This window comes from Brachypodium distachyon, chromosome 1 (assembly GCF_000005505.3).
Source record: "Brachypodium distachyon strain Bd21 chromosome 1, Brachypodium_distachyon_v3.0, whole genome shotgun sequence".
NCBI lineage: Eukaryota > Viridiplantae > Streptophyta > Magnoliopsida > Poales > Poaceae > Brachypodium > Brachypodium distachyon.
Genome location: NC_016131.3, coordinates 66,952,096 through 66,975,196, shown reverse-complemented (window position 1 = coordinate 66,975,196; position 23,101 = coordinate 66,952,096). Strand labels below are relative to the sequence as shown.

At 46.5% G+C, this 23,101-nt stretch overlaps 2 protein-coding genes and 1 long non-coding RNA gene across 3 annotated transcripts; 1 reads left to right on the top strand and 2 right to left on the bottom strand.

Moving 5' to 3' along the window:
- The first annotated feature begins 8,097 nt into the window (after positions 1–8,097).
- On the top strand, positions 8,098–11,958 carry LOC100842789 (protein EARLY-RESPONSIVE TO DEHYDRATION 7, chloroplastic). The gene is made up of 4 exons (XM_003558312.4): positions 8,098–9,397; positions 10,087–10,253; positions 10,988–11,072; positions 11,485–11,958. The coding sequence occupies exons 1-4, from the start codon at positions 8,388–8,390 to the stop codon at positions 11,675–11,677; spliced, it is 1,455 nt and encodes a 484-aa protein (XP_003558360.1). The 5' UTR covers positions 8,098–8,387; the 3' UTR covers positions 11,678–11,958.
- A 1,252-nt stretch (positions 11,959–13,210) lies between these two features.
- LOC104581825 lies at positions 13,211–14,772 on the bottom strand. Its single transcript, XR_730008.2, has 4 exons — positions 14,685–14,772; positions 14,036–14,318; positions 13,838–13,937; positions 13,211–13,461 (listed from the first exon to the last, which is right to left on the bottom strand). It is a non-coding gene; the product is annotated as an uncharacterized LOC104581825 (long non-coding RNA).
- A 2,488-nt stretch (positions 14,773–17,260) lies between these two features.
- Positions 17,261–19,337, bottom strand: LOC106865707. The gene is made up of 2 exons (XM_014896333.2): positions 17,709–19,337; positions 17,261–17,547 (listed from the first exon to the last, which is right to left on the bottom strand). Exons 1-2 carry the CDS (start codon positions 18,658–18,660, stop codon positions 17,402–17,404), a joined length of 1,098 nt encoding a protein of 365 aa, XP_014751819.1. The 5' UTR covers positions 18,661–19,337; the 3' UTR covers positions 17,261–17,401.
- Between the last annotated feature and the right edge of the window lie 3,764 nt (positions 19,338–23,101).

Genomic DNA, 23,101 nt, shown 5'->3' with positions numbered 1-23,101 from the left:
TCACTTTAGGTTTTGATTCCTCTTTTGGTGTGAGCAGTAGTGGTAGAAGTGGTGGTCTTTGTATCTTTTGGAAGGACAACTTTGATTTACAAATAAAATCTTATTCGAAGTATCATGTCGACTCAGTGATTACAGAACCCAGTAAGGATCCATGGCGTTTAACGTGCTTCTATGGGGAGGCGGCTAGAAGTGAAAGACATTTATCTTGGCCTATGCTGCGGTTCCTGAGGGGTGAATCTACATTACCTTGGATGTGCCTTGGGGATTTTAATGAGGTCCTCCGCGGAGAGGAGCATATGGGCGTCAATGAACGTGAATGCTGGTAGATGGAAGCGTTCCGTGAAGTTGTTGATGTTTGTGGCTTCAATGATATTGGATACGTGGGTCTTGATTGGACCTAGGAGAAGCGTGTCGCGGGAGGATCCTACTGCCGAGTTTGTCTCGATCGCGCCCTGGCCATGGCAGATTGGAGTGCTCGCTTTCCTTATGCGTCCCTTCAACATCTTATGGCAGTGAAATCGGATCATGCTCCTATCTTGCTGTTGAATGAACAGGAGGCGTCAAATAGGCGCATTGCGATCGATCAACCGTTCCGATACGAACTCATGTGGGAACGGCATGAGGATCTCAAACAAGTCATTGCTCAATCTTGGGGATCTGATGAGTGTATTTCTGTCGAAGATTTGCAACTAAAAATTCAGTATGCAGCAGGATCTCTTCAGCGGTGGATCTGATTCTTTTGGAAGTGTCAGGAAGGAGTTACGCCAGCTCAAATCGCATCTTGCCGACTGCCGACAGGTGGTGGGCCGTCCCACTGCATGAGGAATTGAAAATAGAGGAGAAAATTGCTGAACTTAATTATAGAGAGGAGATTATGTGGCGTCAAAGGTCGAGGATCCAATGGCTTTCTGAGAGCGATTCAAACACATGATTTTTTCATCAGAAAGCTAATGCCAGGCGTAAAAAGAATGGGATTTCTCAGCTAGCTAGAGCTGATGGTTCGATCTGTACGGACCCAGACGATGGCATCTAGTTTTTATGAGGACCTTTATGCTTCTGAGGGCACTATTGGCATTGAGGAGGTCTTATCGCATGTCCCTCGTAAAGTTACTGATGACATGAACAGGAAATTAACTGAACCATATCGAGCAGAGGAAGTGAAACAAGCATTGTTTCAAATGTTTCCTACAAAGGCGCCGGGTCCAGATGGATTCCCAGCTCATTTTTTCCAGCGTAATTGGGATATTTGTGGTGCGGATGTGGTGAAGATCGTTCTTCGAGTGCTCAACGGAATCGATTCTCCGGAGGTGATTAATGGTACGTTCATTGTTTTAATCCCTAAGGTATCTAACCCCACCTCCCTAGTGCAGTATCGACCAATTAGCTTGTGCAATGTGGTCTACAAGATCATCTCCAAAGTGTAGGCCAATAGGTTGAAACTTATCCTTCCGGCAATAATTTCTCATGAGCAGTCGGTGTTCGTTCCGGGCCGCCTGATCACAGATAACATCATTACGGCGTATGAGTGCCTTCACTTTATGAAGAGATCGAAGAGCAAGAGTAATGGTTATTGCGCCTTAAAACTGGACATGATGAAGGCTTATGATAGGGTGGAGTGGAGCTATCTTGAGGCCATGAGGCTGAAAATTGGTCTTCACGTTGACTTTGTCAGATCTGTTATGAGAGGGGTCTCTACGGTCTCCTTTTCTCTGCTATTTAATGGCGGAAAGTCCCAGTGTTTCAAACCTACGAGAGGTATTCGACAGGGAGACCCTATTTCTCCCTACTTATTCTTGCTTGCTGCGGAAGGTTTATCCTGCTTACTCCGGGCAAGAGGTGCAGATGAAGCTGTCCGTGGCGTGGCTGTTGCTCCAACGGCACCGCATGTTAACCATCTTCTCTTTGGTGACGATAGTCTTCTGCTTTTCAAGGCAAATGAGGTGGGTGCATCGCAAATCCATGATACTGTGCATGAGTATTGCCTTGCGTCGGGACAAGGGATAAACTTTCAGAAGTCGTCTATCTTCTTCTCTAAGGGTGTCCAAACTGTTGCTAGAGAGACTGTCAAGAAGATCCTCAATGTTACTAATGAATCTCTCTCGGAGAGATATCTAGGGCTCCCGACGGATGTGGGTACATCAAAGTAAGGGGCCTTCAAGTACCTCGAAGATCGAGTTTGGAAATGGATCTAGGGGTGGATGGAGAAGTGTCTTTCCGCGGGAGGAAAAGAAATTCTGATAAAGTCGGTGGTGCAAGCAACCCCGACATACTCTATGTCGTGTTTTTTGTTGCCAAGAGGGTTGTGCCTCCATATCAATTCTTTGGTTCGCAAGTTTTGGTTGGGAAGTAAAAAAGGTGAACGTAATACCGCTTGGGTTTCGTGGGACAATATGACGATGCCAAAGTACATGGGAGGAATCGGATTCAAGGATTTTGAATTGTTCAACCTTGAACTGCTAGCTCGTCAGGCCTGGCGCATTCTGCAGGTCCCGGACTCCTTGAGCGCCCGGGTTCTCAAGGCAAGGTACCTTCCCGGATGGTGATGTTCTTAATGCTCACCTCGAAAGTAATCCATCTCAGGTTTGGCGTTCTATTTATGAAGGAAAACGCGTGCTCTGTCAAGGTCTGATTAGGAGAATCGGCTCGGGCTCGGATACTCGGATCTGGCAGGATAATCGGCTCCCCCGCGATCACTTGCTTTGGCCAGTCTGTGCTAAACTTTGCATCCCCCTGAGCTTGTATTAGAGTTGATTGATGCAGCTTCATGCACGTGGAAGATGGATGCCCTAGCTGAGCACTTTTATGATATGGACATCGGCCTTATCCGCAACATCCCGCTCAGTACCGTTCGCCGGCAAGATTTTTTGGGCTTGGCACTTTGAGAAGAAAGGCGTTTTTCTGTCAGATCGGCTTATCGTATGCTTGTGGAGACAAAGAAACGTAGAGAAGATTGGCTTGACAAACGGCCTGCTACCTCAGATGAAGAAAAGACCCGCAAGCAGTGGTCCTCTTTGTGGAAAGTTAAAGTTCCTTCGAAGATCAAAGTTTTTGATTGGTGTTTGGCTGGGAACTCAATTCCAACGGGAGAAGTAAGGATGAAGCGGCATATGGCAGACTCGATGGCCTGCCCTATCTGTAAGGAGGCTAATGATGATTGGCGCCATGCCCTTATTCACTGTTCTATGTCAAGATGTGTTTGGTCGCTAGTCGATGATGATCTAGTGGAAAACATGTGTTTGCTTCCTCCGTTTCTGATGCCCGACTATGGCTTGCGACACTTTTTGAAACTTGCCAGCATGAAGATCTGAACAAAATTCCTGTTACGTTATGGGTGATCTGGTGGGCGTGGCGTCGGGCGATGCATGATGATGAGTTTCAGAGTCCCTTGTCCACTTTCGGGTTTATCAGAAATTTCTGGGCGATCTTCAGATTCCTATGGCAAAAATGTATAATCCAGCTCCGCAGGCGGCTCGGCCTGCAGTCTCTACCAGATGGATCGCACCAGTCCTAGGGCGTGTGAAGATCAATGTCGATGCGGGTCTGTCACGCTCGGGATCCTCGGGTGCGGTGGCAGCTGTCTGTCGTGATGAACATGGGGTCTATTTGGGGGCTTCAGCTGTGACTTATGCTGGGACCAGTTCACCCGAAGTTCTTGAAGCGATTGTGTGCTGTGAAGCTCTAGCTCTGGCTGCAGACCTTAGTGTTCATCATGTTCAAATTGCCTCTGATTGCCTTGGTGTTGTGAAGAATTTCCATGAGGAGAGTTTATGCCAGTACAATACTACTGCAAGAGAATTCAAGGAGAGGAAGAAACACTTCAGCTCGATCCATCTTGCCCATGCGAAGAGGGATACTAATTCTGATGCATGCCCACACTCTAAAGCGGCGGCGACTCTCCCTGCCGGGCGCTGTCTTTGGCTCCTAAATACCCCAGATATTTGTTGTATTCCAAATCTTGCTCTGAATTAATAAAGTGGGGTATTTCTCTAAAAAAAAACATTCGAAGCGTGGGGCAAAACCGTACGAATATCGCTAGCATCGATCGCCCTTGGTATTAGCGGTAGAACTTAGGTCAGTTCGTGTTCGTGTTTTGGTCCAGTTGCATTGAGAGTTTGCGACCCAAACACAAAATCTCATGCTGTCTATTTGGGTCGCAGGGTGCGTCCAACAGGACGACCCATTTTAATTTAAAAATTGATATTTTAACATAGATAATTCAAACCTACAGAGATTTAACTATGAAATTAAAATAACCACTACTACGCCATCTACTCAGATTCCGAATCCAAGTCGATGACCTCGTCCGCCGACCATGGAGACCCTGGCTCCTCCTCCTCCTTCCTTCACCTGCACGGGCACCGGTGACAGGTGCAGGGGCACCGACAGTTTGGAGGGTTGACATGTAGAGCGCCGCACCGAGGTCTCCTCCAGCTCCGATGCGTCGTGCTCGTCGCCGCCTCGACATTGGAGGCCCTCCAGGGTGGCCTCAAGCTTGGCGTTGTACTCGTCCTCTTCCTCCTTCACCACGGTGATGGGCTGCGCACCGCCGTGGATCCGAACCCCAGCGCGGCGGAGGCAAGCTAGGAAGGAGCGGCGATGCATGTCGTGCTCCTTCTCGAACCAGGCGTCCCAGTAGGGCGACTCCTTGGTGAAGTTGGGGTCATCGCGTAGGTCGTCAGGAAGTGAGCTCCGACGGCGCCAAATCTCGGGATTCAGATGCCACCAGTGTGGCAGGTGCACGTCGGACCACGGCAGCGGAATGCCGTGGTCCCAGTAGTGCTGCGTCGTCCTCACGTCGACGTTGACGTGGCCCGGACCCCCTCGCCGACGTGATGCGGAACGACATCACCGTCGGCAACAAACGAGAACGGCGTGGCACCAACGAGTAGCCGGCCACATACTCTTGGGAGCCATGGCGGTGGCGGTGCTAGGGTAAAGGGCAAGCGAAGAAGAGGAAGGAAGACAAGCAATTTTTTTTCCTTATCGTCGTATGTTAGCAGCAGGTCCTGCATCCATACCAACAGTCACCACACATTCCAGTTCAGATTGTAGCTCCAACGCGCCGCGTCGCGCTGATGTGCACGTCCCCAGCAACCGGAGATAGCCGCGAGTACCGTCTGCTGTCAACGACGCGGTGAATCGGAAACCGCGACAAAGTCTCGCGAATAAGGCCTCATTTGTTTCATAAGATTTTCACAGGAAATCCAAAGGATGGGGATTACTTAGAAAAAATCATTGTAGATGCATTCGTTTCGTAGGTAACATAAACTGATTTCTTAGGATTCTCGCTAAATTTCTTCGTTTTTAAAGGAAAATGACATGTCCAAACGGTTTTTTTCACTAGCTGAAATGCCCGTGCGTTGCCTCGGCCGCAGCACAGACCATTATCACAAAGAACTCATCACATTTTGTTGTATTCTTTATCGTCCCTATTTCTCTTTTCAACTCGGCTACGGACCATGATCAGAAAGAACTCATCATATTATGGTGTTGTTTTTTCGTCGTCCCTATTTCTCTCTTCAACTGACGGTTTGTCATTGTCATTTTAATTGGTGGCGACGTTGCATTTGTCAATTCGTTGTTTTTTGAAAAGCGTTTGTGGTTGCAACAAAATGAAATACATAGAAGCTTCTTTTTTTTTAACGCTATGCATCAAAACTTTTTCTCTTTGGTCCTCTTTGACAAGTAGCAAACGTCTCTTTGGAAAAGGTTTCTTCTGAAGATTTTTCTCTCTATATATATTCTACTCTCTCGGAAGACAACAATACCTTCCTTCTTTGATGACCACTAAACGTCCCTTTAAAAACGGGTTCTTCCGAATATATTGTCTCTATACCCTCTCAGAAGAAGGACAATTAGTATCAATCAACTAACAATAACAACCAAATAACTTTTCCCCATGCGTATGGACCTACAGATACGCGGAGAAGCGCATGAAGTCCCACAACACCTCTCATTCCAGCAACAAAAGCTTATCTATCAGAGCAATAAACGATCAATCAGGTAATGTCAGTGCTACTGAATTTTGTTGCATAGTCTTAGATATCATTGACAGTATATATAGACCCATATTTTGTTGGTATGCAAATTAAATCCATTTAAAGTAACATACGTCTACAATATCTGGTTGCATGGTCCTAGACTCCTTTCACCTAAACCATATCCTTGCGAATATACCATCCTCACCAATACACCAAAATTGACTGGAAGCACCGGTGACACCAAATTAGTAACATGATACCGAACACCTTAATGATAGTCTAGCTGCTGCATCTCACGTGTCACACATACCCATCGCGAACCAATTTAAACATGAAGAAAATCACAAATACCTAGAGTGCTAGCTGAGGAAGAGGGAGACTGATGCCGACATACTCACTCTAGGACACTTCCACCTCTGGCTCATGTACAGACTGAGATTGATGAACCAAAAACCAAAGAAGCTAAGGAAACCAACAGCAATATGTTAACTGCAACTGTTCGGAACATGTAATATTTTTTAGGTAAATCTGAACAAATAGGGAATCAACAGCTGAGGAGTTGGAACTCCATGGACAGACTTTGGCACACAATTAGCACTTATTCAGAAAGGGGGATTCATAAAAATTCAGATAACAATATTTTTAGCTCCAAGAATATACTGGATCAATCAAGAATCCAACTAATGATCAGGTTCAATTTTTTCAAGGATGGCTTTTTTTTCTCGAACCAGGATGCTCGTATGCTGATCAAATTATGAACTTCACGGAGCATACATAAGCTTAAGATAACAATATGCATGGCTCTAAAAGTCTCTTATCGATTGACAAAGAATCTAAGAGATGGTGAAGTAACACACATCAAAATGGTAAGTACACAGAGATCATAAGCTGCAATAACGACATGCTTGACTCAAAAAGTATCTACTCAATCGATCAAGATCCAACAAATGCCAGGTTCATTTATTTCAACAATACAGAGTATACAGATCAAAATGGATAGCTATACAGAGGAGATGGAAAGCTTCAGAAAATAATATGATTGGCTCTAACAGTTTCTAAATGAGTTGTGAAGAAGCTAAGAAACGATTGACAAGTATACATATGAGACCATAAGCTTCAGATAACAGTGTTTGTCCCTAAAAGCATCTGCTCGGTCCAGCGCCTGCAAGTAGATCAGGTTCCCAATCTCGGGGGGAATCTCGCCGGACAGCTGATTGTCCGCAAGAAACAGGCCCTGCAGTCTCCCAATCGTGGTTATCCCGGAGGGATATCACCAGAGAAGTGGTTGTGGGAGAGGTCGAGGAGGAGGAAACCGGAAGCATCAGGGTCAGCGACGATTCGCGGTGGCATCGCTCCGAAAAGCGCATTGCGGTAGAATTCGAGGGAGGGCGACGAGGCGCGCATAGAAGGAGAGCGACAGGGAGAGCGGGAGCCGGAGGGAGTTGGCGGAGAGGTTGAGGGTGCAGAGGACAGAGAGCGAGGCGGGGAGGCAGGTAGGGACGGCCCCGACGAGCGCGTTGCGGGAGAGGTCGAGGTCGACGAGCAAGCGCGGGCGGGAGCAGGGGAGCTCTCCGGAGAGCGCGTTGGTTGAGAGATCGAGCTCTCGGAAGCGGCGCGGTCACGCCTTGTGGAGAAGGGCAGGACGGCGGCGAGGTGAGGAGGAGGTGCGAGGTGTGGAGGAGAGGGAGAGTAGCCGGCGGACGAGTGGGGTGTTTTCTTTTTCTTTCTGCGTTGGATGGACGGGAGGCCGACGAAGGGGTACGAAGGAGTTTGACAGGCGACGAAAGACGCGGTGAAAACGCAGCGGTCCGTATTTTTTAGACGAGTATAGATAAAAAACTGAAGTTGGACACAATTCCTTAGCAAGTGTCATCCTATGCCAATCCTAAATTTTGCCTTTTCTCTTATGCTTTGCTTTCTTTAAACAGAACGACAACGCTCCGAACGCCGAAGCGAGAGCGGCCGGGTTCGTCAATGCTTCGGAAAAGCTGTTCTGTCCCTCGCGTCTCCGTGGCCGGTGAGCTGTCCCCCAGGGCCTTCCCCACGGCGTCTACGCGTCGTTCCCGCTTTGCTTCTGGCTCCTTTCTTCGAAAGTCTCTCGTCTATCGGAAACCCGGATCCTCCTTTACCACCACCATCTCTGTAGCTTCCGGTGTGCTGCGCGGGGATCCCTGGAACGGAACAGCTGAGCGCGTCAGCCGACCAGTTTCGCGTCGGCGTCACGAGTGCAGAAAATCTCCGCGTCCCTGAACGCCACCGCGAATCAACCGTCGCCTTCGCCGGTTCCACACTTCGAGTAGTATTAGAATCCCCTCCTCCCTCTCCCGTTTCATTTCATCCTCCGTCTCGATCCGCTAACGGTGACACGACACACAGCCGACCAGCAGCGAGCGAAGCGAATCCGCCATGGCTTCCGCCTCCAACACCAACCAGAAGAGCCTCTACCCTGAGGTAGCCCAATCCCACCCCGACCACAACGCAGCCTTCCACTCCAATCCCCCCGCTGCCGGCGCCACCGGCGCCTCGCTCTACCCCACCGTCGACCCCCGGGAACTCGCCGAGGACCTATTCCCGGCCGACGCGGCGGAGGACGCCGCCCCGGCCCCGCCCACCGTCGAGGAGACCCTCGTCGCCGTGCCGGGCACGCAGCTCCACCTCGTCGACCCCGACCGCAGCCTCGACCTCGGCGCCGGCACGCTCTCCATCGTCCGCCTCCGCCAGGGCGACCACGCCGTCGCCGTCCTCGCGCGCCTCACCCCGGACAAGTCCCAGCAGCGGCGCGGCCTCTTCCGCTTCCTGAGCGGCGGCGGGCGGTCCAGCGAGGCGCAGGAGCCCGTGCAGTGGCCGCTCGCCCGCGATGTCGCCGCCGTCAAGCTCGACGCCGCGCACTACTTCTTCTCGCTCCACGTCCCGCATACCGACCACCCGGACGACGCGGAGGAGGCCGCCGAGGCGGAGAAGGACGCGGCGGACGGGGAGTCGGCGTTGAGCTACGGGCTCACGGTCGCGGGGAAAGGGCAGGAGAAAGTCCTGGAGGAGCTGGACACGGTGCTCAAGGAGTACACGACCTTCTCCGTGAAGCAAGTGGATGCTGCGGCGAACGAGAAGTCGGAGGTGATGGACACGAGGGCGGTGACGGAGATCACTCCGGAGGAGGCCGTCGGGGACAAGAAGGAGTTAATGGAGGAGCAGTCGGCGGCGTTCTGGACCACAATCGCACCAAACGTGGACGACTACAGCTCATCAGTGGCGAGGCTTATCGCCAAGGGTTCGGGGCAGCTGGTAAGGGGCATCATCTGGTGCGGGGACATCACAGCAGGGGGCTTGAAATGCGGGGAGGCGGTGTTGAAGAAGAGCGTGGGGCCGAGCGGGAAGCCGGCGCAGGTGAAGCCGAGCTCCCTCAGGAGGATGAAGAGGTATGGATGGTGAAGAAACTTTCTACTCTCTTTATTAGCTTACTATTACGGTCTTGTATATTCGTATGTCACAGAGTATCTCACGCTGGATTAGGTTCGATACAATTTTTGTGTGGAATGTAATGATTTAGAATTACAGTCTTTATGTGAAATGTGACGAATTAGATTCTCCGCACAATTTAGAATGCCACTGCTCTGGTTAAGTTGTAGTATTAGATGATTTGAATTTAATGAGTAAGTTTGATTCACATTTGACAATAGCTGGGTGATCGGTCGGTATTTGAACCACATAATCATCTCAGTTGTTGCATCTGGAGGGGGCCATTCATCTTTGGGTGATTATTATGGTGAATTGACAGTGAACTTAGCCAACACCACCAGTTTCCATTATTGAACTAGTTGCTTCCTATCCTGGAAGGCACCTGGCATCTCTTGATAGCAACCAGAGATATTTTTGGCATTGCCCACATATATGCAATAATCAATAAGGTGCAATCCAGTATCGGGCTTTCTTAACGGAAATATATTTGGAAGTTCTACTTTTATTTTCAACAGTATGGGGTATTCCTCATCTCCCTTTCACTGAAGAGAATTCTCATTTCTCTTTCGGTTATTTATTTTTATCATTTTTATTGAACTGCGCAAGCAATTTTATATGCCCTTACGATTTTCTGCTCTGTCCTCCTCAGGGCTAGAAGAGTTACGAAAATGTCCAACAGGGTGGCAAATTCAATCCTATCAGGAGTTCTCAAGGTCTCCGGGTTTGTTACCAGCACTGTGTTGAACTCGAAACCTGCCCAGAAGTTCTTCAAATTAATGCCTGGCGAAGTTATTCTTGCTTCACTCGATGGATTTGGTACGCTTCTGTCACTAGTTTTACATGTTAAATTTGCTTATACGAAGTTGAACTGGTGGTATCTATATTCTTGTAGAAGGATTGGATATAATGCTATATAGGATATTTGGTGTTTTCTAGTTAGTGCATTTTTAAGTTAGAACTTAGAAGTTAGAAGTCTTGATAATGCGTTGTGGTTTCTAAGGAACAAACGCACATCGGTTCTATTCTGAACTAAAAATGAAATGGGTTTTCCATACATATGATCTTAGATGGACTGAATTAATGTTCAAGTTCACAAAGCACTAGATAAAATCAAATCATGTTATGGTTAGAGATTTTGTTTGTTATGTTTTACATTGTATGACTTCTCTTGCAAATCCCGAAGTGTTTACTAGTAAGATCTATGCAACAGATGCCTTCATTTAAGTCTGAGGAGGAGCTCCTTCCCTAAAAAACTTGGGTGTGTTCTTACCTGCAAAAAAACTGACAGTTAAGTTTATGACTCGGAAGTGATTTTAAACAAAGCTGAAAGAGCTAATATGCTCATAATGAAGTCTGTACCAATACAATGGAATCCGAAAGGGCAGTTTACAACTTGGCTTACTAAGACTAGATTGAATGCAAGTATCCTAACATTGTCCGCAATAAGATTTTATAGCATGCAACCTCCTTAGATCAGATGTGATACGAATAATTGTTGCTGCATCACTCATTTTGATTAGCTAATTCGCACTTAATAATCAATGGTTCAGGTAAAGTATGGGATGCTGTTGAGGTGTCTGGGAAGAACGTGATGCAAACATCTTCAGTTGTCACAACTTCAGTTGTAACACACAGGTAATGTACTCTGTATTGTGTATCTATTTCATTCAAATGTTCATTTGTGTAAGTTTAATTATGTGAAACCCTATTGTCGTTAACACAATGCATAGCTAATGTGTTGTGTATTTGTCTTCCATTTCGGAAGGCAAATAATTATGTGTACAGTACTACTCCTACTTGTCTGTCAGTGTAACAGCAGAGAGTCTAATATAGTCTTACCAAAAAAGGAAGCAAAGTTGCAGCAAAATAGCCATACTTCAGACAATCTTAGTAATGAAAATTAAGCACTGAATCTAAATAAGATGAGAGTTTGGTTCAAAAAGGAGTCATGAGCAATTTTTTAAATCAATTATTGTTTGATCCTTGTTTCTACCAAAATACGCACTGCCTAATACTGGTTACGATCCTTGATATTGGTTTTGTGCAGGTACGGTGACCAAGCAGGCGAGATAACACAAGACTACCTTCACGCCACTGGCAATGCCCTTGGAGTTGCGTGGGCGGTGTTCAAGATTCGGAAAGCACTGGACCCAAAGGGGAACTTGAAGAAGTCTTCCATGGCGAGCGCAGCAGCGCACGCTGTAGCTAAAGAATCGATAGGTCGGCAGAAGAGAAAGTAGGCAACGTACGTGGTCGATAGCTCCTTTGTACTATGTTGATGTCGAATTTGTCGTGTGAAGGTGTGAGCTAGGTGGTCTTTGTAATACACTGAAATGTACTAATGTTGATGTCAAGTTTCTTCAGTTAGTCGGTTTTAGTTGGTTGTACGTGTAACACTTCTGAGATGTGAATTTTACGTCGCAAAACGAGATGAGTGTTTGGCTGTTGATGTGGTCATGCTGTATGTACAAATGTACAATGGTGTGTGTGTTAACGTGCAATTTAACTTGTTTTTTTATGAGATTAACGTTGGCATTTATGCGTTCCTGAAAAAATATACTCCGTAGTCGCTATTTTTGGTCTGCAACTTGGAATCGCCTGGACTGATTCTGTTTTCTTGGCTGAAACTGATTGTGCAGAAGCTTTGGCACTCGTTGAAGACCAGTCGGCAAATCTATCCCGCTATAGCAATCGTATAGCGGCAATACACAACCTCAGGTGTCCGTTGTGTTAAGATTTGCAGAGACCAGAATGGTGTGGCTCAGGTGTCCGTTGTGTCAAGATTTGCAGAGACCAGAATGGTGTGGCTCATTGCCTTGCGAATCGTGGAAGAACTGAAAAACACACTAGGTGTTGGCTAGGGGAAAAGCCAAGATTTATTTTACGTGCTATGTGTAAGGACTGTAACGGATTTCCTGATTAATTGAAGTTTTATTTCCCTGCAAAAAAAAAAAGGGAGAGTTTGGACAGAGACTTGCTCCAGTGCTTGAGGCCTCGTCGAACATTTTTTAACTTTGCAACTACAGTAGTAGCTGACGAAGAAGCTCGGACCGGAGTCAGCCGGCATGTGCTAACTACTTGAAAGAACCCCGGATGAGACGGCCAGAAGTTTTCGAATCTGAAAATGGTGCTTTTAGGAATATGAGACTGAATCTGGACAAGCACTTGAGTATGGTCAGAAACAGGCTTCGCAAGGGGGCAGCAGATGTGTTTGGGAATTTTGTAACCCACTCAATCGATGTAAAAACCCAATCAAGATGCTCCATGAGAGGAGATGATTGCATGTTACTCCAGGTGAAGGATCTTCCTTTGATGGCAATTTCAGAGAGAGCAAAAGAGAGCGGATAATGTCGTTGAATAACAGCATGTCATTAGGATCGCCTCCCGCCCTACTTCGATTCTCATGCGAGCGAATATAATTAAAGTCTCCAAGCAGCATCCATAAGCTATGAGGTTGGATGTCAAGACCATAGAGCCAAGCAACAAAATTTTCTCTGTCAATTCCTCGGCAGGGGCTGTATATATTTGCTAAGTAAAAATCAGTGCCGCATTGAGTGGATACAAAGTGAATGACCAGACCAAAAATCTCCTCATAAATAATTTCTCCTGTAAAGAATGAACTATTCCAAACAGTGATGAGCCCCCCTGAAGCGCCATTTGAAGCCACATAAGCGAATTTGTCCAGACGCTTGGGGCAAAAGGACCGAATAAACGAATGATCAAAATGAAACTTTTTCGTTTCTTGCAAACAAACTATAGCACAGCCAGACGCATTAATGAGTTCTTAAAGCTTGTTGCTTAGCCGAGCATTCAAACCTCGGATGTTCCAACTTAACACACTCAAGTCTTAGACATAGCAAAAGATTAGAGAGAAATATATCTCCAGCACACCAAACAGAAAGATAAGTTAATAGAAAAGCAAGAATTAGACTTGCTCGGCACCAGCAGCCGCATCAGAAGCCAACAGCAGCTCCTCAGTCACCTCCTCTGCAGGGACACCACACAGGTTGACAGCATCAATTTTCTGCAAAAGGAACGAAGCCTAATAAATAAATTATAAGCAAATACATGTTTGCTCAAGTAAGTTGGAATAGTTAGGAAAATGATTCAAATAAAAAAAGATGTGGCAGTTGATCCACCAAATATTTATGCTTTGCTCAGGCGGCTTGTTCCAACAAACTTCACACAGTGATACAGGGGCAGGCACAGTACTACCTGAACATGCTCAACCATTTAATTCTACAGTAACGCGTCAAACTCCCCATATAAGAGAATAAAGTTTTGGTAATACAGATGGCCATAGATAGATGAGATCATATCTACAAACTACAAAGAGGATTATTCACAATTAAATCAGAAGGCTTCGTGAACATAGCAGAGAGAAAGAATTAGGAGTATACCTGGCTGCCACTTTTCGCATCTTCAAACAGCATCTCTAGCAATGCAAAATAATTAACTTTTTGACCTTTTACAATATCCATGAACATCCTATGTTTGTTTCTGAAATCCAAACAACATTGAAATTATCCAACAATAATAGGCAATATAGAACTAACCATCAAGATTTAACAAAATAACATGTGTGCGCAAAGGAGTACCTTTGCTTTCTTCATCAAATCTTTTCCCATTATTCGATTCCGTTCATAATCCATGACTAGTTGGTAATAGTATCTTAGCTTATACCACTTACTTTGCAGTGGTTTGTGTTCGAACTTCATTTCAGTAATTCTAAGCAAATTTTCCTTTAAGTCGTCCAATACTAACGACGACAACTTTTTTGTACCACGCTTCATGAGATCTAAGTTTATGAGCTCCACACATCTTTTGCAAAAAGTGATATTCAGCTTCCTCTGTGCAGTCCGTCTTCATCTTATTTTGAATCTATAAAGAGATAATTGACAATGATATTAGCATAATCTGTACAGACTGGACACATTCCCTGAGTAATATTGAGATTGTCTTTCGCAAAAAAAAAGTAATATTGAGACTGAAGCATGTACCATTCTATAACTATAAGCAGGATTCCGCGGATCACGTTTTCTTTCTAACTCTGTTTATCATGGAAAAACAATCAAGAAGATGCAATATATGCAACATCCTAATCATTGTATGTCTTAGTTTTTCAGGTAATTGCTGTCAAAATGACCGATTGGAAGTCCAACACGATACTTTCCTGATTTTAGTAAGCTACGGTAACCAAGTGAAACATAACATTAACATTTATGTCTGCACCAGACAGAAAATTACCAGGTAGGAGGCGGCCGGGACGGTGCTTCCTCGTCATGGCTGGTGGCTCCTATTTGTCAGAATAGCATGAAGAATACGAATAAATAACATAAAGATATAAATAATTCCAAAAATCGCAAATTAAGCATGTTGATTGATTCCTGAAATAAACTGGATTAACCTCTGCAATGTAGCCATGCAGATTACATATTACATAGAAGTATCCAATAAGGAAAATAGACATTCTACATCATTGAGGCAACATACTAAAAGTGGTCTATCAGGGGCCAGAGCAAATACTACATTTTTTTTAAACCAGGTCAGTAGAAGGTTGTGCCAAGTAGAGCTAGATGGTGGAGTCACGCCTGCAATGTGTTACAGATGCACATATATTGGAGAACGGCAATATATAGCTCCAAGCTCCTGAGAAGAGCACCAAGGAGTCTGAAGCTTCAGTTCTTCTTAAAGGATGAAGAAGTGTAACATAAGCACACATGAATACAATAACGAGAAGCGGTAAATTCATCAGGCTAGCTAGGATGTGCAGGAGAATAGAATTACGGCTTGTGTGACTTGCTTTCAAATAGCGTGCTATTACTTAGGATTTGGTCATCAGCAACAGTACAGTTAGGGCGCAGTCATATTAGGATGTGCAGGAGAATAGAATTGGTGTAATTGGATGGATGGATTGCATTGAGTCCTTAGGCAGTTTATATAGAGTACAAGACTTGGGAGCCAAGCTAGGCAACCCACGGATACAAATGGCAGTCTACGATACACAATAACTAAACTAGCAAATATACTCTATAACATCCCCCCACAGTCGTAGCGGCCGGGAGCATCGCAGACGGTCAGACTGGAGAAGAGGAGCCAAAGGCTAACATCAATATCCCCCGACTAGCTAGACTGCTAGAGTAGCAACTAACAAGGAGCTAGCTCATGCGCGCGTATGATAGCCCTTACTTTGTGCAAATGTCGAGATAGCCGAGCGTAAGGGCGCAGCTGCCGATAGATCAGGTTGAAGAAGCCGTGCTGAAGATAGCCGAGGTCGGCGTACGTAGTTGTGGTCGGGTTGCCATATATGTCGTTGCCGAGAGCGGACTCATCGAAGAACCCGAAGGCGAGCAGTCCAAGATGTAGATGCCGGTGTACGTCGGAGTAGCACGCAGGCGATGGGCTACCCAATCCCAATAATCAGTGATCGGGTAAACCAAAAAGATTCAACAGAAACAGCGTCTGTTAATTCTCCTATTTTGGCCTCTCCCGTACGTGCAGAGAGATCGAGAACAGATTGGGAGAGGAGAGGCGGAGGGAGGGGTGGTGCGGGGAGACCTGGATCAGGCGACGAGGCAGCTAGGCACGACCCGACCGGCGACGTACAGTGCGGCTCGTCCAGCGTCCTCCACGGCGAGCACGTCGGGGCGGATGCGGGGGCGGTGGAGCTAGGGGCAGGTCGCTGTCCGTGGGAAACTGATTATAGGGAAACGACGCACACGCACGCACCGGCTGATCCGATTTTTACTCACCCGTAGCTAGCATGCATACGGTTAGCACTTAATTGCACAGCCTTCTCCCAACGGCCACACACGACTCGGTCAACCCGGCCCATGCATGCAGCTGCGTAATTAACACACATGCTTATCTCCTCACATCTAGCAGCTACGTGCAACTATTCTAAACTAAACACAGTACCAGCTTTCCTGCATGCACTTAATTGGTCGCATCTAGCTCTCTAGTGCACACAAGCCACAGCTTCTAGTGTTTTACAACTCAACTACACAATAAAACACGATCTAATTGATAATCTAAACTTAGCACTAATAAGTTGAGTTTAATAAGTGAACAAGAGAAAAGGCATATGTGTATGGTACTCCCTCCGTCCCATATTAAGCGTCGAAATATTACATGTATCTAGACATTTTTAAGTTATAGATACATCTATTTAGACAAATCTGAAACAATTAATATGGAACGGAGAGAGTAGCAACAGGAGCCCTGGAACGGAGGGAGTAGCAACAGGAGCCCTTGCGAACGGCTAAAGCGCGCCGGCCGTCAGTGCCAGGAATTATTACTTAGAAAACCACGCATAGACAATCAGGAGAAATCGCATGCACACACCAACACGTATGGTCCATAAACTGATTGCTTTCTTCCTGTAATTTTGCTACTCAAACTCCCCAATTAATGCTACCTCCACTCCTACTGAATTTACATACCCAGGTTAATCTCTATTGTTTTACTGCAGGATCTTTTTTAATCATTTTGTTCTCTTCTAAGTTATTATTATAAACTCTTATCACCACATTTAGGAATAGTTGAGTGATGTATGGTCCATCTGTCAATGATTTTTGCAAATGTTATATTTAGACCTAATATATATATAATCCTAGAATGCATTTTTAAATTCTAGAAAATTCTCAAATCAATTTCTCTCGACCTAAAACATTCCAAAACACCATTTCAAACACTTTCAATAATGCATCATAACGAACATTAATATTTTAAGATACGATCAAAGTGATATGCATAAGAAATAAAAAGATGCAAACATCCGTATTTAAAAAATTTGGGATGTTACAACAATTCGGCCGGGCAGAGCCAACATCATCTGAAGAGAGTTTAGAATATTGTCTCCCTTGAGCCTTGACACCCTTCATTCCTACTGAGCCGTACATAACCTTAATAAATAAAATTCGGACCACCCAGGGGTTTCTTGGCAATAATAAAGGAACAATGCCCTAATTACTCCAGGTCCATATCATCCATGCCTTCACCTGTTCCTTCCCCTTGTTGATCATGATACCTGGAAGAGGTCGGACGCAGCTTCTTGTGAGAGAATCCTGGCAACGACACCCCGGTCGTTTCACGTTATGTTTTGTACTACCTGCAAGCAGCAAAGCATCCCCTGTATTAGTTTTTGTCTTTGACCACAAGTACTAACTCCCCCACTTCCCCTGCCCCTCAACATATAAATCAGTTTACCATCTAGTGTACAGAAATTAGGCATGCGATCCAATGGTAGAAAGAAAATGGTGATGTAATTACCTAGAGCCGTGGTGAGATACTTGGAGATGGTGGTTTTCCTGAAGGCGCGGAAGCCTCTCTGAGTCGCAAACTGTGCCACTGCTACCAGAGTGTTCTTCTTCATGTCAAGGGAAATCATCCATGCGTCATCGTCGTATTCGTCGAGCTTAGCCATGAAGCAGACAACATCATCACCAGGCAGCAAGCTGAGTGTGGGATATTTAACGTGTAACCTCTCCAACACCGTGCCTTTGCCACCGTTGTCCGGCAGCCTAGGCAGCATTTCTTCGATATCCGCGGGGATGATGATCTCAGAAGCGCTGAGCTCCTTGTCCAGGCACCATTCCGAGCTGTCGTCCTCCACCGTCCTGCTCCATTGGACAGCTGTCCAACCAGTTTGGACATAGGGGCCATCAGTGCGTGAGAACGGCTGCCAGATGTCCATCTGCAGCTCAAGTAACTTGATCCGGCCTTGAACACAGGCGATGTCCTGAAACCACCGCGGTGTGCAGCGGAGCCTATTGTCTGGCTCGATCGGGTCTGGCAGCTTAATGTAGCGAAGATGCTTGGGGCTGGTCTCCTTCCGGAGCAGGTCGCAGAGGATGATACCCCGACCGAAGTCGACCCAGCCCATGGTGCCGGCGTCTCCCCCCACGGTGATCACCCTCTCACACTGATACCCCAAAAGTTGTTGTCTGTCCGGTTCCGGCAGGGTGGTGGACTGACGCGCCCAATCCTGAGTTGTGGAGTCATAGGTGTAGAGGTCGTACTGATCCGGTTCGGCATACCGAGCGCAGACTGCGGCTACCATGTACTCATAGTCGTGCCGGTTGTTATGACCACGACCAAGAGTGGTGATGTGGTCGCGGTTGATGTGGTACCGCAGGAGTCCAACCTCATCATCATGGAAGTAGTATGGTCTGCCGTGCAGGAAAAGGTCGGGGTCAGGGGGGTGCCCGAGCAGCCTGAGCATCGGCCGCCCCCCATCACGGACGGGGCCCCGGTAGACGTACTAGTCATGCTCGGTGCGGCCTCGGCCGCACAATGATCCGAGCCCCAAGACGATGAGGGCCAGGTTACCCTCCGCGGCGATTATCTTAGGCTCGGAGACGAAGTAGTTCACTTTCTCCGTGCAGACGCAGGAGAAGTAGGAGACGCGCGGCGGCGGAGTAAGGAAGAAGGTGACCTGCATATCCTTGTTGTCCCTTGTCTTGGAAGTGGCGGTGGTGTGGTTCCGCTCGTCGACGATGTAGGCGAATTTCTCGAGGAGGACTTCCTCCATGGGGCCGTCGTCGCCATCGCAGTCGCCGGATTTGAGGCGCAGAGTCGGCGGATGCAGCGAGCCATCATCATACTTGCTGAACATGGAGACGGATCCTTGTCAAACTTGTGGATCTAACTGGTATTTAACGACAGAAAGGCGAGCTCTTGTAGTTGGACTCGGACACGGAGAAACAAGGTGGAACTATTGGAGTCGTACTCAGATGGACACAGAGGGAGTACCACGGTGGAAGGGCTGAGGAAGACGAACTAGGGAGTGAGGGCGAAATGACGGCGGCGGGGGCGGTGGAATCATCTAGCCAGGGTTGGGAGGGCAATCGGTGCAGCAGGGCAGGCGGGAGGCGAGCTGGCTCGGGTCGGGACTCTCGCGGCTTGGGTTGGGGGCGGCGGATCGGGGTGGAGTGGTGGAATCGTGGGGAAAGTAGCGTTTTTACTAGGGTGTCTGGGCCTTTCGGCAGGGGGCACTAGGCCTTTGGTACTGGCCCTTAAACATTGGTTCGGGTATGCTGGTAACCGGATTCGGGCCTTCGTGTGACAAAATTGCGAATTTTGCTTTTGGCACGGCATCGCCTCCACTGCAAGAATGCCAAATAGCCAAATCAGTGTGAGCAATTGCTTAGCCGTAGCCGCCAGCAGGAGCCAGGCGGAACCATAGCCGGCAGAGCGTTCGAATCAGCGTTTTTTCCCCCTCATCTTCGACCACCGACAAGGCATCGGCTGACGGGGTAATCATATATCAACGTCGGGCTGCAGTTTGTATATCTTTTTTGTGAGATTTTGTGTCCTCGCGACGGCGTCTTGGTGGAGGAGACGACGACGTATGGAATAATAGTCTCCCGGCTCCATCCTCTTCCTGGCGTAGTCAACACTATCTACTCCATGGAGCTAGCGGATCTCACGCTTTTTTTTTCGTTGTTTTGGTCTTCTTTCTAGTCGGTTCGGCGACGAATCAGCAGATCGACAACCTGCCTTGCAAGGGGTGTGTCCCCGGCCAGAGTGTGTTCAACGATATTAGGTTCTCATCGGTTGCGGTGAGCGACTCATGCGGCTATTCAAAACATATAAAGTTAGTCTAGCTTGTGTAGTTTTGATCTTTTGTGATTTCATCACCGGAAACATGGAGAGTTTTCAAGATACGGATGACGGATTAAGAGTTGTCTACTTCAAAGAATTTTGATGTAACTTTTAGCTTCATTAGGGTTTCTTGTTGTTGGTTTCGTTTCAATTTTGATCTTGTACTTTGTTTATTGAATTAATAAAGTCAGATGTTTCTCAAAAAAAGCAAGAATGCCAAATTTCAAAAAATTGGAATCGGAGCAAGTAGCAGCTCCAATGCTAAAAGCAACAAGGGACTGAAAAACTCCTCAGTTTACTGTTACATCTCTACTAAGGTTTTGTTTCGTAGACCGAATCCCCGCAGGGAACCCGTTGATTCCCTAGGTCAAAAAACCATGTGCCGAATTGACCCTGGGGAGCCCACAAGCGCCTTTGGTAGCCCACAGAGGGGGAAGGATACCGGCCTTTTTCCTCGGCTCTTCCATGGGCGACATTTCCACGACCCTGCACATCAGGAACAAATCCCCAGCGAGCTCGCTCGCGTCCCTTCGGCGACCACGCGTCAGCGACGACCCGTCGTCTCCCTCTGACGACCAGGAGCGACCCCGCCGCATCCTCCATCCTAGCCCTAGGCCCTAGCTAGCCCCATCCATCGCAGTTGCTGGGAGTAGGTACAGAGCTTCACTTTTGGATCTTTGTCTTCATATTTGCCCTTTCCCTTGCCCTATTCGATTTGATCTCTTTATCTCTGGATTTTATTTGGTTGCATCCGGTGAATTATGAAATCCATAAGCTCTAGGAGATGAGCAAGCGGTGGTGCAGTAATTTGAATACAAATTTGACTGCAATCCACTGATCTCTGCCCCAAATGGCAATGGATATCAATTTTTAATCCGTTGATCTCTTTTGATCAAGGAATTTCATTTTCTAATCTAAAATTTTCAAAGATTTTAGGAATTAGGTTTAATATTGTTTCCAATCCTCTGTCTTTTTCCTCCTCTTTTCAGATGAATTTATCTGATTTTGTTTCCAACCACCTCACTCACGTCGGCCATACTCTTAAAGCAGTTAAGACTATTTAAGAAACCTGGTTCTAATACCAATTGAAAGATTGGTATGGTCGACTAGAGGAGGGGTGAATAGGCGACTAACAATTTTACCTTTTCTTTTCACTTTTTTGGGATACAAGCATCAATACATGGGTTCACTAAAACGTCTAAATGATGCACACCTCTAGTATGATGCAATAGCCGAAGCACAAGCACAAGCAATAGATAATCAATTAAACTTTGCAAGTAAGTAAAGGGGCAAGAATGATACCACACGCTAAGACGAAGATTTGACACCAAAGTTCCACCTTTTGGGGAGGTGTACGTCTCCGTTTGGAGGAGTGTTCGACCTCAAAGGTAGAGGCACCACAAAGGATCACTCTATTCTCCTCTCACAACACCACAAAGGCGAGGTGAGCTCCACTAATGACTTCCTTGAGCGCGAACGCCAACCCTTACAAACTTGATTGGGGCTCTCTCAACAACTTAATTGGAAGCTTCCAATCCGAGAAGAAGAGCACGTCTCCACAACTTAATTGAAGGTTTCTTTCCGAATCCACAAGCCCCACCACACCAAGGATGTGGCCTTGAGGAGACTCTATCCAGCTAGGGATCCCAAAATCACAAGAGTAACAAAATCCACAAAGGAAACAAGGGGAATCAACTATTTTGCTTTGGTGAAACCCTAAATCTATCTCTTCTCCTCCAATCCTCAAAGAATCAACAAGGTGGAAGCTCTATGAAGAGAGATCTAGAAGGAATTGACTTTTGGTGTTCTTGAGAGAGAGTGGGCTGTTCTTGGCTTGAAGCTTGGGTAAGATACCCGTTGGGGACGAAGGGGTATTTATATGGGGTCCCCAAAATCGAACCGTTATGCACTGCGCAGTCACAGGCCGGAACTTCTGGCCCACGCGAAATGCACGGGCTATGACTGAAATTGTAACCTATATGCATGAGCTATTTCTATTATGGGCGTGGCTATTTCACAGACAATTGATTTTTAGGAAAAAAACTTAATTTAAATCCACATTAGAGCCGGTTGGATTAAAAAAATTGAATGTCATCCCTCTCCCATCTCCCACGTGTTGCCGTTAGATTAAGATCAAACGGTCAGCACGTCGAATTATCTGTAACTAAAAATTAGTCGATCGACTTCTCTATAGCAAAACCATTTTATTACTTAATTTGCTTTTGTATAATTTTAGCCTATATATGTTATATTATTATATTTTTGTAAGTATCCTATGCATAGAGAAAATCCTAATAGATGTATGATGATTCCCGTTGTCCATGGTAGTTTAAAAAAAAATACTAATCCATATATGTTTAGAAGAATGACAATCATGTTACTTCAGTTATTGTATCATCCAGTCTGTAAACGTTAGCTGGATATAGCGTTAGCTTATTAGCCCATTCCATCATTGACTTAAAAAAGTAAGTTATTTTTTTTCACGGCCTTATATTTTTAATATTAACTTGTATCACTGAACTTTTTTTCCACCACTTAGAAGCAGAGTGGATTTTTGGCACCTGGATGCAATCGTACCCAAAATCTGAATAATCAGATTCTGTCTTTGGATTTGTACCGTTATATTTCCTTTGCAAATATAACACATCTTCTATACACTGCCATATACATGATGGTAGGCCCCACTCCCCACCTGCTGCCTTGTCCCTCCTCTCTCTCTCTCCGTCAAGTGTCGTTGCGCCACTCGCATTTGCATCCGGACCGTGCATTCCCTACTTCCTCAGCGTCGGTGGTGGGGACGGGACCAGGCATAGACGCAAACTTCCCGTGCTCGCCAATGGGGAGGGAGGCTCGTATGGGAGGAACGGCGTCTAAGGAACTTCTCGCGCTCGTTGGTCATGGGCTCGCAAGCTTCCCGCTCGTTGCCAACGGCTCGATAGGCGTGCTACCCATCCCCCTCCTATCTCCCTTTCTCTCTACACGCTGCCGGTGATCAGGATGGTGCATCGCTGGTCGGACCCAGGGCCACCCTTGATAGACAGAATCTGGACATGCCACCC

Bases quoted from the DNA above. Each gene is read 5' to 3' on its own strand.
- LOC106865707 (XM_014896333.2), bottom strand. From the start codon at position 18,660: ATGCTCAGGCTGCTCGGGCACCCCCCTGACCCCGACCTTTTCCTGCAC. The intron at 17,548-17,708 runs GTAATTACATCA...TGCTGCTTGCAG, and splicing joins GTATCTCACCACGGCTCTAG to GTAGTACAAAACATAACGTG.
- LOC100842789 (XM_003558312.4), top strand. From the start codon at position 8,388: ATGGCTTCCGCCTCCAACACCAACCAGAAGAGCCTCTACCCTGAGGTA. The intron at 10,254-10,987 runs GTACGCTTCTGT...TCAATGGTTCAG, and splicing joins TGCTTCACTCGATGGATTTG to GTAAAGTATGGGATGCTGTT. The intron at 11,073-11,484 runs GTAATGTACTCT...GGTTTTGTGCAG, and splicing joins ACTTCAGTTGTAACACACAG to GTACGGTGACCAAGCAGGCG.